The sequence below is a fragment of the Psammomys obesus genome, unplaced genomic scaffold (genome assembly GCF_907164565.1).
Source record: "Psammomys obesus unplaced genomic scaffold, mPsaObe1.curated_primary_1811, whole genome shotgun sequence".
In the NCBI taxonomy this organism is placed as follows: Eukaryota; Metazoa; Chordata; class Mammalia; order Rodentia; family Muridae; genus Psammomys; species Psammomys obesus.
The window spans coordinates 3,384,654-3,401,571 of NW_026585691.1; the positions used below are offsets into that span (position 1 = coordinate 3,384,654).

At 40.6% G+C, this 16,918-nt stretch overlaps 1 protein-coding gene across 2 annotated transcripts in view; it reads right to left on the minus strand.

Annotated features, from left to right (window-relative positions):
- Window positions 1-1,316: 1,316 nt before the first annotated feature.
- Trip4 (thyroid hormone receptor interactor 4) overlaps window positions 1,317-16,918 on the minus strand; it is a 56,536-nt gene continuing 40,934 nt past the window's right edge. The window contains exons 14-15 of one of the 2 annotated variants that reach the window (XM_055597673.1): window positions 7,519-7,621; window positions 1,317-1,497 (exon numbers count right to left, since the gene is read on the minus strand). In XM_055597673.1, the coding sequence (XP_055453648.1) occupies window positions 1,430-1,497; window positions 7,519-7,621 (171 nt within the window). In that variant the 3' untranslated portion in view covers window positions 1,317-1,429. The remainder of the gene's footprint in view (window positions 1,498-7,518; window positions 7,622-16,918) is intronic. The other variant, XM_055597680.1, reaches the window with a different exon arrangement.

Genomic DNA, 16,918 nt, shown 5'->3' on the forward strand with positions numbered 1-16,918 from the left:
GCATTTCAATGCAAATAAATGCTGCATATGAAGGATTAAAGGAAGGGAAATTAATCTTTTTCATAACACAAGGTACTTTTTTTTCCTTCTCACTTGCACTTTCTTCTTTTAAGTCAAGCATACAAAACGCTGGAGGGAGCCCAACACCCTCAGTGTGGCAGTAGTGTTTTATAAGAAGCAGAACATGCACACTTAAGACCATGAATTTCCTAGGATCCAGCAACTAAGACTCCAACAACACTTCCTAAGAGCCAGAAACAAGCACTTCCTGAAAAGGGCTAAAGGGACCAGTGGAAAAAAAAATCTCACTTGAAACCAGCCCTTATTTTTCCAGTCATAGCTTTTTAGTATATTGATAGTTTAAAAAGACTTACTTTTAGCATTAGAGGGTTTTTGCTGTTTTTTGTTTGTTTGTTTTATTTTTATTTTATGTCTTTTCTGAGAGGATTGTATTTTTTAGTTTTTCTCTAATTGTCCCATCTACATGCTACTTTTGCAACACCAAGACAGCTTCAGGCTCTTTAGCAGGTGGCTCCCTCATCTCCCAATCTAATCCATTTTCTCAAACTAAAGAACAAATAAAAGTATGTCTTCATGTTATCTTTTCCAAATAATCATCATCATCATCATCATCATCATCATCATCATCATCATCTACTAGTAATGGTAATTCTGGCTTTTCACTCTGAGGGTAGATGGGTTAGAAGCTGGTTTAAGTTTTTGAACAGGGTTCTTGAGAGGCTTAGGCGGGACTGTTTAAGTCCCAGGCAAGCCTGGGTCACACTATGAGACCTGGCTCCAAAATGTCAAAAGCAGAACATTTGGTAAGAACATTTTCACTTCTTCACAGGCTTATATTAAACAGAAGATTCTTCGGGTAGCTACTATTCTCTATTCTATTATTTTGAGAAAAATTTTAAATCTAAAAAGTCTCTTGTAAGCCGGGCAGTGGTGGAGCACACATTTAATCCCAGCACTCAGGAAGCAGAGGCAACTGGATCTCTACAAGTTCAAGGCCAACCTGGTCTACAGAGTGAGTGTAGGACAGCCAAGGCTACACATAGAAACTCTGTCTTGAACACCCCCCCAAAAAAGTCTCTTGTGAAATTATTAAGATTTTCCTAACTACAAATAACAAATCTCATAGAGAAAAATAATTTCCATTCTGTTCCTTTCTGTTTTGAATTTGGTTCTGAGAAAAATGTCAAAGACCTAGAATTTTTAAAATGAGTTTTTATAAATAATGTATTCAAAGATTTTTGAACCACTACATAAAGAATCCTACCCTTTAAGAAAATATACAGGTTTGGTAAGAGTTTAAATTCTCAGAGATTGAAGCCTGGTGCCAAGCCTTTAATCCCAAAGGACCAGTGGGTAGCAATTTAGTACACAAGACTCCACTATGTTGTATAGCTCCTTTTTTCCTGGGTCAGACAGCTTTATTCTGCTTCATTAACCCCTTCTTTGCTCCTTGATGGATCTTGGAATCCAGTTTCCCTGTAAGAGAAAAAAGAAGTCTCACTCATTATTTATTTTTATATTTGCATTGCAAATCTTTCCTGGCCTCCTAGGTCTTCTGGTTACTGTGTTCCTGTCACATTTAATTATCTTGCTTCAGGAGGCTGGACACTTCCAAACTTCAGTTTTATTATTTTCTAAGAAGAAATTTGTGGGAATACTGTAGACACACACACACACACACACACACACACACACACGCACACACACACACACACGAATATTTATCTGAAGAATTGAAGTAGCTAATATTTCTCATTTTGTAGTTTATGTATCTGATACTAAGATAAAATTTTCTAAAGAATACAGACATGTAGATAAACAGAAGAAAACAAAAGAAGAAGAGGAGGAGGAGGAGGAAGAGGAGGTAGAAGAAGAGAGACACGCCAGAAAGAAATGCACTTCACAAACCCATTCCGCTGACCTGTTAACTAGCTAAGTACAAAGCATGAATCTCACTCACAGTGGAAAAAGCAGTTCACCCTTTTGCTGCCCCAAACTTAATAGAGGAAATGACCTGAAACAGTGGAAAACTCACATAAATGTTTCCCTGACAAAGGGTCCCTATCACCAGCTACGGGAGAGTAAAAGTCATAGATTATATGGCTCTTCTAAGTGTTAAACTTAGAAAACAAGCAACCTCAGCCTGCTGTCATGGTTTATGCTGTAAGTTCTACTCTGGGGGCCGAGGCAGGAGGATCCTGTATATTTGAGAGCAGGCTGGTCTATTTATAGCAAGTTCTTGGCCAGTCAGAGCTATACATAGCATGCCTCTGCTTCAAATAAACAAAACAAAGCCCTTTTGTGTCTCAAGTGATGCAAATGAACAATCTTTCAATGATGTGATCATTAAACTGACTCCTTGATCTACCAGGATGCAGCTTAGTTCAGTGCTAGCAGCCTTGAAAAGCATTCTATTTTATGAAGAAAAGTTTTAGAGTTCCTGTTTGTCTGGTCTGAGAAAAAAACTTGCAAATTTCTGTTCTCCCACAAAAAGCCTCATTTAAGTCAACAGTGATGATGATGATGATGAGGAGGAGGAGGAGGAGGAGGAGGAGAAGGATAAAAATATAAAATAAAGGATCCTGGGTACAGGGCAGCCTGGTATACTGTGAGCACACACCCAGAAACACGGCCACTCAGATGTTTTTCTTTTCATTTGTTGAGCAATCCGATGTGACAGAACACTCACTAGAAGCTAGTTAATACCTGTATGAACTAGACAAGTCATTCAGCCTTTCTGGATCTCAATAGCCTCATTTGTCCAATTAAGATAAGAATGCATATTCTGTACTGCACAAGGAGACTGGGAGAGAAACAGCCCCAGCCCTACAAGTTTCCTTTATGCCTCTTTCCCTAGCTTTTTAGGGCTGCACCTGCTTCTAACACAGCAGTACACCTCTTTCTGTGCTACCAAAATGCTGTCCATAATGGTCACAACACCGCTGATTTTAATCTGGGCTTTAGAATGTGGGCATTCCCAATGATTTCCGAGTTCTTTCATCCCATAGGCTGCTTAGCTGGGAATGTGAATGTGACAGAAAGCTGGCAAAGAGCCCTATATCAAGACAAATTTTCTTTTGTCTCCCTCACAGCACTGAAGTGACTGTCAATTGGTAGGTAGTCAATAAACACTTCCATCAAATAAATTTAACAGGAGGTGGAAACTGACAGGCCACTTCAAAGCCAGACTCACCTCTACAGTGAATTAAAAGCCAACCCAGATCATATGAGACCTTGTTTCAAAACAACAAAACAAACAAGCACAAACACACAAACAAACAAAAGACAGGCAAATAATACAAATTTAAAATCCCCAATATAACAGAGTCTACTAAGTAACACAAAGCAGCAGATAAAAGGTGGCGGTACTGAGGAAGTATAAAGTCCTCTTCCAGCTTTTAGGATAAACTATGCAAGCACTTGAAATCTGCTGAAGACTCCAGATACCTAGTTCTCAGTATTGCCATGGTTTTGAAGACTCATTGCTTAGGTTTGTTCCTCAGATTTCCTCTAGCAGTGTAACAATGAGGATGTCACCTAGTCATTTCTACCCTCATTTAATTACTTTTCAACTAAAAGAAGAAAATGGACTACACACTACTAAAGACCTTTTTCAGTAACATAATAGTAGTGTCCTGAAGAATTGTATAAAGTAAAAGGAACAGAAAAGCAGCCAGAAAGATGAGTAAAACACAATTTTTGAGCTGGTTGTGTTCACACCTACAATTCTAACTCTCCAGAAAGTGAGGCAGGTGGAATCTTGAGTTCAAGGTCAATCTAGGTTACACAATGCATCTGAGGTCAACCTAGACTACACAATAAGACTCTAGACACCATATCTCAGAAAGCCCAAACAGTCATAACACCCTGAACTCGTCTAATCTAGTCTGATCTTGGAAGCTAAGCAGGGTCAGGATGGGAGCCTGCCTGAGAATACCGGGTGCTGCAGGCTTATAATTAATTAATTAAAAACCTGGCTTATCAGGTCTCATCAGGACTGGCTGCAATGTCCTCCTCTGTGGCCTAGCAAGGCTGCTCCTCCTTCGGGGGGGGGGGGGGGAAGGTCAAAGAGCCCGCCACTGAGTTCATGTCAGAGACAGCCCCTGTTCCCCTTACTAGGGAACCCACTTGGATGCTGAGCTGCCATGGGCTACGTCTAAGTGGGCTTAGAGAGGGGCAGGGAGGAGATGAAGGAGGGAGGGTAAGGTTGGGAGGGAATGGGGGAGGGGCTACAGCTGGGATACAAAGTAAATAACCTGTAATTAATTTAAAAAATAAAAATTATAAAAAAAACAATAAAAAAAACCCTAAACCTTCAGCGTCCCTAACCCTGATTATTCAACTGTAAAATCAAAAGGAGGGACCCCTGTTATTTAATTGACTGATTAGGATAAAGTTTTCTCTGTATTTGTGGTGTTTTGGCTCTAGGATCCTCACAAATATCAAACTCCATAGATGTTATGTGAGTCCCTGACATGAAATACTATGAGGCTTGTATACATTCTACATCCTCCTGTATAATGTAAATCTCTATAGACTGACATACTTAATACAATGTAAATGCTTTGTGACTCATTTTTATTATTTAAGATCTACTTTTATCTTATGTGACTGTTTTGCCTGTATGTATGTATGTGCACCAATGTGTGCCTCATGCCCACAACGTCCAGAAGAGTCAGATCCCCTGGAACTAGAGTTACAGACAGCTTTGAGCCATCATACGGTGCTGGAAATGGAACCTCTGTCCTCTGCAAAAGCTCTTACTTCAGCCAGGCATGGTGTCACAAGCCTTTGATCCCAGCACTTGGGAGCAATTAGAGAAAGCCAGGCTAGGGTCAGCAATCTGTGAACTCTTTAACAATCCAGGACTTTTTCATATCTGTGTTTCATATGATAAATATCATATCATATTTCAATCATACCTTTTCATCTAACCAAGTGACTATTAGGAACAGCAACTCTTAAGCCAACAGCGTTGATAAAACAAGAAACTTTTTTTTTTTATTAATTACACTTTATTCATTTTGTATCCCCCCATAAGCCCCTCCCTCCTCCCCTCCCGACCCCACCCTCCCTCCCCTTTCTGCATGCATGCCACTCCCCAAGTCCACTGATAGGAGAGGTTCTCCTTTCCTTTCTGATCTTAGTCTATCAGTTCTCATCAAAATTGGCTGCATTGTCCTCTACCGTGGCCTGGTAAGGCTGCTCCCCCCTCAGGGGGAGGTGACCAAAGAGCAGGCCAATCAGATTATGTCAGAGGCAGTCCCTCTTCCCATTACTATGTAACCCACTTGGACACTGAACTGCCATGGGCTACATCTGTGCAGGAGTTCTGGGTTATCTCCACGAATAGTCCTTGGTTGGAGTATGAGTCTCTGGGAAGTTCCTTGAAGAAACTTTTTCTTACAGGAAGAGGCAGACAGTATGGCTTCTTTAAGCTTCATCTTTTACTTTACATTGTTTGTATGTATATACATATGTATGTATGTATGTATGTATGTTTGTATGTATGTATGTGCATTGTGTGTGTATTTAGGAACGCAGGCCCCTGTAACACTATGCACATGTAGTCAGGGGACACCTTGTAGGACTCAATTCTTTCCTTCCACCAAATGGAGATCAAAGTTGGGCTTTGAGGCCTGTCAGTGAGTGAGCACCTTACCAGCTGAGCCTGGAGCCTAGTCTTTCTAAGATGTGGATTCTAACTTGGGCATTATGGTACACACCTATTGTTAGGATTTAGGCAGCCTGCTTCTGGGTTGCCTAGCAACCTATGATGTCATCATGTATCACCCACCAGGTAGCCACACCTGGCAGGCGTGGTTAAGCTGCTCCTTAAAAGGATCATCCCACCACTTTGTCACTGCCTTGCCCTCTTACTCTCTAGCTCTCCTGCTCTCTCACCTTTCTCTGTTGGGGTGGCCCCTCCCTTCCCCCATCATATCTTGCTCTCTCTTCTCTCTCTCCGCATCTCCATCCCATAAACCTTTTTCATATAAAATCTGTGCTCATCATTATTTCATTGGTCCTAACACCTTTATAGTCTTAGCATTTTGGAGGTAGAGGGTTGGAATTCAAAGTTATCCTCATCTACCTAGTGAGTTTAATGCCAACCTGGGCAACACGACTGTCACAAAGACTTGGGGCTAATACAGTTAGCATATAATATTCTTTTCACAGAGTAGTAATAATGTTTCTGTGTTTCTCTGATAGTTTTACAGTTAATATCCAAAGCATTTCAGTGCTTAACCACATTCTCTATTACAGAGTCTAAAAGAATAAAATCACTAAGTGGAAAGGTATAAATCTATAATTTCAACAGAGACCTGACAGGCTAGGGTCAGAGGGAAGGGGAGGAGGATGCCCCCTATCAGTGGACTGGGGGAGGGGCATGAGTGGAGGAAAGGGAGGGAGGGTGGGATTGGGAGGGGAAGAGGGAGGGGGCTACAGCTAGGATACAAAATGAATAAATTGGAATAAATAAATAAATAAATTTTTTAAAAAAAGAAAGTGAGGCAGGAGAATTGCTATGAATTCTATGCCAGGCTGGGCTATACAGTGAGATTCTTGTCTCAAAACAAAACTTATCAATTCATTTGCAACAAATGAGCAGGAAGTTAGAAGGGGAAAGGTATTTGTCATGATTCCTATAACTCTCATAGAGATTTTCACGTATTTTATAAGACATAATGAAGTAATACTTTAAAATTTGGGGATAGAGAGCTGGCTCAGTGGTTAAGAGCATTGGCTGCTCTTCCAGAGGACCCTGGTTCAATTACCAGCACCCATACGGCAGCTCGCAACTATCCATAATACCAGCTCCAGGGGATCCAACACCATCACACACACATACACACACACACATTCAGGCAAACCACCAATGCACATAAAATAAAAATAAATCTTAAAAAAATAAATAACAAATTTGAGACAGGAGCTAATGAACCTCAGGATATATGTGTGTGTGTATGTTTGATTTATGTTTACTCATTTATTTATTTATTTATTGGCAAGGTTTCATTGTAGCAGCACAGGCTGTCTTGGAAATCTCTACCCTTAGGCTTCTACCCTCCCTACTGTTGGGATTACTGACATGCACTACCACACCAGCTAACAATCAGCAATATTTTGTAGGATTTTTTTGAGACAGAGTTTCATTATATAGTATAGGCTATCTTCAAACCTGTAATCTTTCTGCCTCAGTTTTCCAAATGCTGATGTTATTGACTTGCAGCAGCATGTTTATTCACTGCTAAACAACATTTAATGTGATGAAATGAAAAGTTTAGAGAAATCTGCTCTGCTATCATGCAAATAATTGTATACCACAGTACTCTCTGAAAAAGCTATAGTATAATGAATATGACACTAATTTTACTATAAACATAATTATCTTACAACACTAAGGATGATACTAAACACAGAAAAATATTTTTTTTTCAAATTTAGACAAATAAGATGCAAGAGAAACTAAGATTATCAAAGATGGTAACTTACAGATTTTAGGGTTTCCTTTAACAGGAAACTTAACAACCATTTCCTGGGGATTTTTGCAGATGAAAACAAATGGAGAATCGGATTCTTGACTGATGTCGGGGAACTGAAAGATAAAAAAATTCAGGCTAGTTGGGACAAAGCTATCATTTTAAAGAGATCAAGGAACAGCCCATACTACCTCAATCCTGATGACAATGCTCTCCAGCTCACAGAACAGGACTGTGCTCAGCAGGCAAGAACAGGACTGCATGTTCTACTTAAATAAGGTACTTAGAATAGGCAAATTCACACAGATTGAAAGTAAAATAGGAGCCACTCAGATGGCTAAGAGGTAAAGGCACCTACCAAGCAAACTCACATAAAGGTAGAAGAAGCTGGTGCGGCAGTGCAGGCCTTTAATCCCAGCACTTAAAAGCAGAGTTCTAGGCCTACCTAGTTTACATAGAGAATTCCAGGGTATGGGCTGTCACAAAAAGGGGGGGGGGGTAGCAAAGATACCAGATGCCCTTTGACCTCTACAAAGATGCTTTCTAGGGCTAGAGAAATGGCTTAGAGGTTAAGAGCACTGGCTGCTCTTCCAAAAGTCCTGAGTTCAATTCCCAGCAACTACATGGTGGCTCACAACCATCTATAATGAGATCTGGTGCCCTCTTCTGGGGTGTTGGCAGAACACTGTATACATGATAAATAAATAAATCTTAAAAAAAAAAAAAAAAGAGAGATGCTTTCTAAAACCCTCTATCCATATGCCATGACCTACATGCTTGTACATATGGGAGCACACATATTAAGGAAGGAAGGACGGAAGCAAGAAAGTAAAGGAGAAGGGAAGGGGAATAAGAAAGAAGAAGGGAAAGGAACATAAAGGAATGGGAAGAAAAAGGGAAAGGTGAAGGTGAAGGAGCCAGACATAGGATCCAAGTTTGGCTCCTAGCCAAACCCGTAAGGCAGCCACAACTGCCTGTAACTCCAGTTCCAGGGTATCCAACCAGCACCCTCTTTGACCTCCATGGCTCCTGGGCATAGTTTATCCCAATACTTGGGAGGCAGAGGCAGGTGGATTTCTGTGAGTTTGAGGCCAGCCTGGTCTACAGAGTGAGCTCCAGGATAGCCAGAGCTACATAGTGAGAGCCTGTCAAAAAAAAAAAAAAAAAAAAAAATAGAGATTTTCCTAGAGACTGAGGAGGAGAAGGAATAGGTGCAGGTCTGTGGTTAGAATAATGGAAACGTTCTAGAGCTGGACAGTGATAGTGACTATACACCACTATGAATATACTTATTGTCACTGAACTATAACACATAAATATGCTTACAACAAAAAAGTCTATCTTTTTTAAAAAGATTTATTTATTTATTATTTATACAATGTTCTGCCTGCACACCAGAAGAGGGACCATATCTCACTATGATGGTTTTGAGCTACCATATGGTTGCTGGGAATTGAACACAGGACCTCGGGAAGAACAACCAGTGTTCTTAACCTCTGAGCCATCTCTCCAGCCTTGAAAAAGTCTATCTTATATAAGGTTTATCACACTAAATATAAAGATTAAAAATTAAGGTTAGGGGCTGGAGAGCTTGGTATAGGGTTAAGAATACTTCCTGCTCTTTCAGAGGACTAGAATTCAGTTCCCAGCACCTACATCAGGCAGCTCAACTGACTATAACTTGAGCCCCAGAGGATCTGATGTGCCTCTTCTGGCCACTGTTGGCACCTGCACATACATGACATAAACACACACACACACACACACACACATATATATATATATATATATATATATATATATATAAATTAAAATTTTTTTTCTCTAATGTTCTATGAACTCAAGACAGCAACTCAAACAAGCAATAGAGTCAACATTTTAACACTCTAATCCAAATATACACTAAGTTGATATTTATGTGCTAAGGTAGGAAAACAAAGGTTTTTGGTTTTTTTTTTTTTTTTCTTTTCCATAATTAAAGCTTTGTATGTTAGAAAAAACACTGCCATTCAGAAGAGAACAGCCTGGAGTGTGAGTCGAGAAGATTCAGGTAGCGTTGCTCAACCCTGTGTCGTGTGACAAGCACAATGCAAACTGTGTACCAAGGCCCTGGTGAACATAGGTAATATAGCACGGACAAAGCCTGCCAGGAACAGCTATATTCATTTGATTTTAAATTACTTTTTGGTATTGGCAGGTTCAGAAACCTTTTACTATTACTAAATTTCTCTGCACCCCACATTCACTTTCATAACCCTACAAGGAGGTAGTGGCCCATAGTGTCAGAAGTTAAGTGTGCTGCCGTGCCTGGCTTCCTAGAACATTTTAAAGCCCCATCACATCTTTGTCTTGTTCTTCCTTCAGGACTTTGTTCAAATGAGAATTCTACAGATAACTCTCCTTACCCCACTATTTAAAAACCAATGGCTAAGTGCTTGGGAAGTATGCACGCAAGGCTCCGGTTCAATAACCAGCACCAACAAAAATAAATAATTAAAACAAAATGAAATCACAGCACCAATTTCCCTATAATTTAGGTTCAAATTTATAAATTTGAACCTCTTTCCTACTTTATCTTTTCCCATAATACTTACCACGGTCTGGTAATGTATACATTATTTATATTTTGTGTTTCCCTTTACTCAGATGAAAACTTCAAAAGGCAGACATTTTCCATACCCACCCATCACCTCCCCTCCCCCGGGGCCTGAGCGATGGCTCCGTGGCTGTGAAACAAACGAGGCTTGAGTATGGAAAGCTTCAAGTTCAGAAGGAGATTCTGTCTCAGAAAATGAGAAGAATGAGAAGAAGATACCAAATGTCCTCTGCTCCTCCCTCTGCCAGGATCAGACACAACATACATTAGGTAATCAATGAGTATTTGCTAAATAGCACTGGCGCCTCACTGATAGCTGGGATCATGGGCCCTTTACCACCACTTCCACTGAACTTCAGAGTGTTCATAAGAAACAGAAATAAGGAACAGAGCAGCACACAGAAGGAGGCCTATCCCTTAAAGAGAGATTACTGTACTTCATTACATAAAGAGAAGTCTGCTTTGGATGAGCCTCCTAGCTCCCCAGAACATAATCCTTGCCCTTGAGATCTGGACACTAAGGACACTAAGGACCACATTACACACCGAGGGGTGTTTAGTTGGCCCTGGTTGTGTGGGCCTCTAATCCCACCTACTGGGAAGGTTGTGTCAGGAAATCACAACCTGAGCTATAGAGAGAGTTCAAAGAGAGCCCGGACAACTTACTGTGTCAAAATAAAATAAAATAAAAGTTAGAGATATAGCTCAAAGGTGATCACTTAGCATATGCAATACCCCTGGTTCAGTGCCCAGCATGGTGAAGGGGAAAACAAACAACAACAAAAAAAGGTTTGTATCTTTAGTCTGAGATTTACAAAGATGAAAATGCAGCAGGCTCAGTGAGAATGAATTAACAAGGGAAATGAACACTAATAAGTTCTAATGTCACATCCAGTTTAGTAAAGATGCTAAGTTAAGGGTCACTGACAGAGCATAATAAACAGGTCAAGAACTATGAGCTTTCTAACTGAGGAATGATCCAGATTTGGCCAAGTCTCTGGCAGGTGCTTTTGTGCTGGTCTATCGAGACTTCTATCACGAGTTCCAGCCTGAGGAGCCTCATAACTTTCATAGCTGTCTAACATAACAGGTAATTAGCTGCCAAACAGCTATTTCTTCTCCTCTCAGGGGAAACTGTTCACTAGTCATTTAGAAAACATTTCTTTTGTCATTTTCATAACAGGGAGGAAAAGGTTGATACTTTTTGGCAATTACTACTAATTTAGAGCCAAATAAAAACTTTCTGCCCAATTCTGCAAGCCCCTACTTAGTACTTGTATTAAAATAATCAATAACTCCTTAATTATGTCATTTTTCCCAACAGATCCCCAAGTGAATTTCATATATACACATTTCAGTGTATATGTGAGTGTAAGAGTGTGTGAGTGTGTGTGTGTTTGTGTGGTGACTGAAGCAGGGCCTTGTGCATGTTGGCCAAGCACTATGATTGAACTATAGCTCTAGCCCATGACTTATAAACTTTTTACCCATCTCCTGAGGACAAACTGCAAAAGCAAACAGTTAAGAAAAAAAATCACTGGGGCTGGAGAGATGGCTCAGTGGTTAAGAGCATTGTCTGCTCTTCCAGAGGTCCTGAGTTCAATTCCCAGCAACCACATGGTGGCTCATAACCATCTATACCCTCTAGTGTCGTCTTCTGGCATGCGGGCGTACATGCAGATAAAGCACCACTCATGATATAGATATAAATAGATAGATATCACGAGAGAGAGAATAAATAAATAAATAAATAAATAAATAAAATATTTAAAAAAGAAATGACAAAAACAATTTAAAAAAAAGAAAAGAAAAAATCACTGACAAGAACATCCATTTGCTAGGTTTAATCTTCATTGGGTGGGGTACAGACACAACTAGATAATACATGAAATCAGGCTTTGAAATCCTGTTAGCTGAAAACTGACTCCAGGATTAGGTAAGAACACATAGGAAGAGTTACCTCTTAAAGATGGCAGCCACACACACAGCGGGTCTAAAGGAAAAAGGCACCCTGATAGCAACAGTGCTCTCTGATAAACACCGCAGATGTTGAGAATAGCTAAATCAACTTTTGTTTTGTTTCCGAAGCAGGGTGTCTCTGTGTAGCCCTGTCTGTCCTGGAACTTGCTCTGTAGACCTGGCTGGCCTAGAACTCAGAAATCTACTCGCCTTCTTCTCTTGAGTGCTGGGATTAAAGGGGTGCACCACCATCGCCTGGCAAGATGTATTTCATATGTGTATGAAACTATTAAAGAATAAATAAAAGATAGTTTTAAAAGTCGTTCTCATTCACATTTTCCTTCAAAGCAACTCAAGGAACTAGGGATGGTAATATGGGCAGATAATTCTAAAACTCTCAGCTAACACAGAAATAGCCTGAACAATGCAGCAAGGCCAGGCATGGAAGCAAATGCTTACAATCTCAACATTTGAAAGTGGAGGCAGGAAAGTAAGAAATTTGTGGGCAGCCGGGCACAGTGGTGCACGCCTGCAATCCCAGCACTCGGGGAGGCAGAGGCAGGCATTCAAGGCCAGCCTGGTCTACTAAGAGAGTTCAGGACAACCAAGGCTACACAGAGAAACCTAATCTAGAAAAACAAAACAAAAAGAAAAAGAAAAGAAAAGGAATTGACTAAGCAGCAAGTTTGAGGTCACCTGACCTACATGAGATCATGCCTAAGGAGAAGATCCAACCAACCAACCAGCCTAACACCCTGAAGGAATACAACATTATCGTGAAACTGATGCTTAGCTCCTTAGTCTTCATCCCAGCACCTGTCAGGTGAAGAACTAATACTTAATACTTTTCTTGCTTCATTAATATTTGTTGAGTATATGGTTATATGGTTATTCTGCATAATTAAAATATGAGAAGAAATTTGTCAGCTGGGTAACACAAAAAACTAGATGCCAAACCAAGACATATGAACAGACTGCAAGAAAGTATGGCCACAAGTCTAGGTCAAGTAGCTCATGTTCACTGAGCCTCGATTTGTTGCTGGTAGTGGTTTTGGTTTTTTGTTTGTTTGTTTTTTCCAAAGTTTCTCTCTATGCCTTGGCTGTCCTGGAGCTCACTCTGGAGCTTGGTCTTCTTCTGCTGGTATTATCATGAAATAGATCTTTTCGAGTCCTTACCCTGGACTAAAACAGTCTTCCCACCTTCAGAATCTTTCCAATCCATCTTTCACATTGTGGTCAATGAGTTTTCCTCGGGCAGGGTTCTTATCACCTATTGCTTCATAAAATCTTTCAAAACACACCTCCACATTTCCCAGCTCACTAGAGAACTAGATCTTCCCTCTGAGCTATCTGGGCTATCTACCATCTGACCATAACCTACTTTCTACCGTTGTTTGCTGCTTCTTCCTTACTCACAAGCTTTGCCCAACAGATGGGCTTGCCACATTAGCCACACAGACCCACCTGTGCCTTTGCTTCCATTATCTCTTCACTTTGGAATATGCTTTTCTACCAACTAAGGAAGAAGAGTTCAGCAGCAAAATCTCAATTTTATCATCTTTTTGCCAACATTATATAAGCTACTCCAAGTTTTAGGTTCCCTCATCTTTGTAAGGAGGCTAATAATACTTTGGAATGTTTTGGTTTTGTTTGACTTTATGTGTATAGCTGCTTTGTCAGCATGTCTATCTGTACACCACTGCATGCAGTGGCCACTGAGGCCAGAAGACAGGAGTTACAGATGCTGTGTCCTACCATGTGGTAGTGCTGAGAAGTCCTCTGGAAGAGCAGCCAAGACAGTTCCCTTTACTACTGAGCCATTTCTCCAGTATCTTCCTTTGTTTTTGACACAGGATCTCACTGTGTATCCCTGAATGGCACAGAACTTGCTTTGGAGGCAGGCGCACTGGTGCATGCCTATAATCCTAACACACAGGAAGGCAGAGGCAGGCAGATCTCTGTGAGCTGGAGGCCAGTCTGGCCTACAAAGCAAGTCCAGGACAGCCAAGGCTACACAGAAAAAGCCTGTCTCAAAAAAAACCATAAAGAAAAAGAAAAATTTGCTTTGTAGACCGGTAAGATCTATGGCCTTGAATTTACTAAGATCCACCTATTTCTGCCTCTCAAGTGCTGCAATTAAAAACATCTTCTATTGAGCTGGGTGGAGGTGGTACATAACTCTAATTTTAGCACTCATGAGGCAGAAACAGGCGGATCTCAGAGTTCAAGGCCAGCCTGGTTTACAAAGTGAGTTTCAGGGCAACCAAGGTTACATAGAGAAACCCTGTCTCAAAAAAATCAAATAAACAAAAACAAAACAAACCCCAAAGATATGGAATCTCTTCCAAACAAAAATTGTATTTCCTTCTTACAACTCCTGAAAGATAGTCTCCCCAGCTCCCATCCCCTCATTTTGCCCTCCTCCCACTCATTTCAGACTCTCAGGTCTCACAATGCAACCCAGGCTGGAAGTTGCAATCCTGAAATCCTCTTGCCTCTTGATGGTATTACAGCCATATACCACCATGCCCAGGAACTTTGGCTTCTTAAAAGTTACCTTGGGCGACGGGTATATTCAGTGGTACAGTGCTTATACAACAGGCTAAAGGCTCTGGGTTTAATCGTAGCACCACAGAGGACACGCCTATCTTCACCTTTTGATCATTAACACCTATCTAGTGGTATCTCAGATATGCAAGGGCAGAACTGATGGGTGATTTATCTTGTTTCTATTAGTATCTACAATAGTGTCTGGCTTATACTAGGCAACCAAATATTAACTGATGGGTAGATAATTACATAAGAAAATATGTTTTCTTCTCTTTCTGAGATAGGGTCTCACTATGTAGCCTTGGCTGGCCTGGAACTCACCATGTAGACCAGGGTGGCCTGGAATACATGTAGATCTACCTACCACTGTCTCCTGAGTGCTGAGATTCAAGGCCTACAATTACCACTTTTGGCACATAAAAAAAAAAAAAATCTTAAGACTTATATGCTCATTGTCAAGTAAAAAGCTATTGGCTGGAAATGATGGCTCAGCAGATAAATGCTTTTGCAACTAAGCCTGACAACCTGAATTCAATCCTCACGACCCAAATACTGGAAGGACATAACTGACTCCTGCATGTTGTCCTCTAATCTCCACACATGTGCCTCCCTCTGAAACATATTTATTACTTATGAATATATATGACTATATATGTATGTACGTGTGTCTGTATGTGCACATGTGAGCATAGGTTCCTATGGAGGCCAGAAGTGGTGCTGTATTCTCTGAAGCTGGAGTTTCAGGCAGCTATAAACTGTCCGATGTGGTGCTAGAAGAGCAGCAAGTGTTCTTAATTGCTGAGTCATCAAACCAATTCCCCCATAGAAATAAAGTTTGGGGAAATGGCTCAGCAGTTAGGAGTACTTGTTCTTCTTGCAGAAGATGTAGGTTTGGTTCTTAGCACTCACAAGGTGGTTCACACACAGATTTAGTTCTTAGCTTTCACAGGGTGGTTCATCATCTGTAACTCCATGCATGTGGTATACATACATACAATTCAGACAAAACATTCATAAACACGAAATAAAATAAATATGAAAAAACAAAAATATAAATATAAAAAAACCTTGTTAAAAATGTTACTATTAAAATTTTATTACAAAAAAGTGGGCATGGTGGCACACACCTTTAATCCCAGCACTCAGGAGACCAAGGAAGGCATATCTCTGAGTTTGAGACCAACCTGGTCTACAGAGGGAGTTCCAGAACAGCCAGGGCTACACAGAGAAAGCCTCTATCAAAAAAGAAACGAGAAAAACAAACCAACTATCACAGGGCCTGGAGATGGAACCCGATTCCATTTCCAGCACCCACATGGTGGCTCACAACCATCTGCAACTCCAGTCCCAGGGGGTTTGATGGCCTCTTTTGGCCTTCACAGGTATCAAGAAGTGCATACATATACAAAGAATTTATTACACAGAGCATTAGAAAAAGCAGCACTGGACTACAGAGATGGCTCATAGTTAAGAGCACTACTATTCAAAAGGACTCTGGTTCCATTCCAGCACCCACATGGCAGCTCACAACTGTGACTCCAGTTCCAAAGGATCTGACACTTTCACACAGACATACCATGCATGCAGAACACCAATGTCCACAAAATGAAAACATTTTTTTTTAAAGTAGCACCAGTAGACATGGGGCACATGTCTTTAATTCCAGCACCTGGTAGGTAGAGGCAGGCTCTGGGAGTGCAAAGCCAACCTGATTTACATAGTGAGTTCCAGGCCAGCCAACACTACACAGTGAGACCCTTCTCACAAAACAAAAACAATTCCCCTCAAAGTGGTACTGTTCCTTATCTCTCTTCAGAACATTAAATAGAATGTTTTCTCACTTTAAAACATAAACACATACACACACACTTATTCCTTAGACCATTTTCAAGTGGGGGCTTGATCCCAAACTGCAAGCAACAATAACAATATGTTCTGACCACTCCAAACTCTAAAAATGTTCTAGTCTTCTTAAGATCCTGATTATACATTTTCTATCTCATTCAAGTGAACTGTGATTTTAAAGAAGTGCTTGGAGGTCACAGTTTCCCTTTTAGTTGGGTCTTCGATAACAGCCGTCATGAACTCTCAATAATATTCTGAGGTATACGCACAGGTAGATCTTGTCATTAGAACAGACTGAAAGGTCAGGCTGACTTATTTTCCAAGGCTAGGAGTCAAATCAAAGGCTTCATGTATACTAAATAAGTAGCCTGCCACTGAGTCATACCCTTTATACCCTCAGACTTTATTTTACACACACACACACACACACACACACACACACACACACACACACACACACACA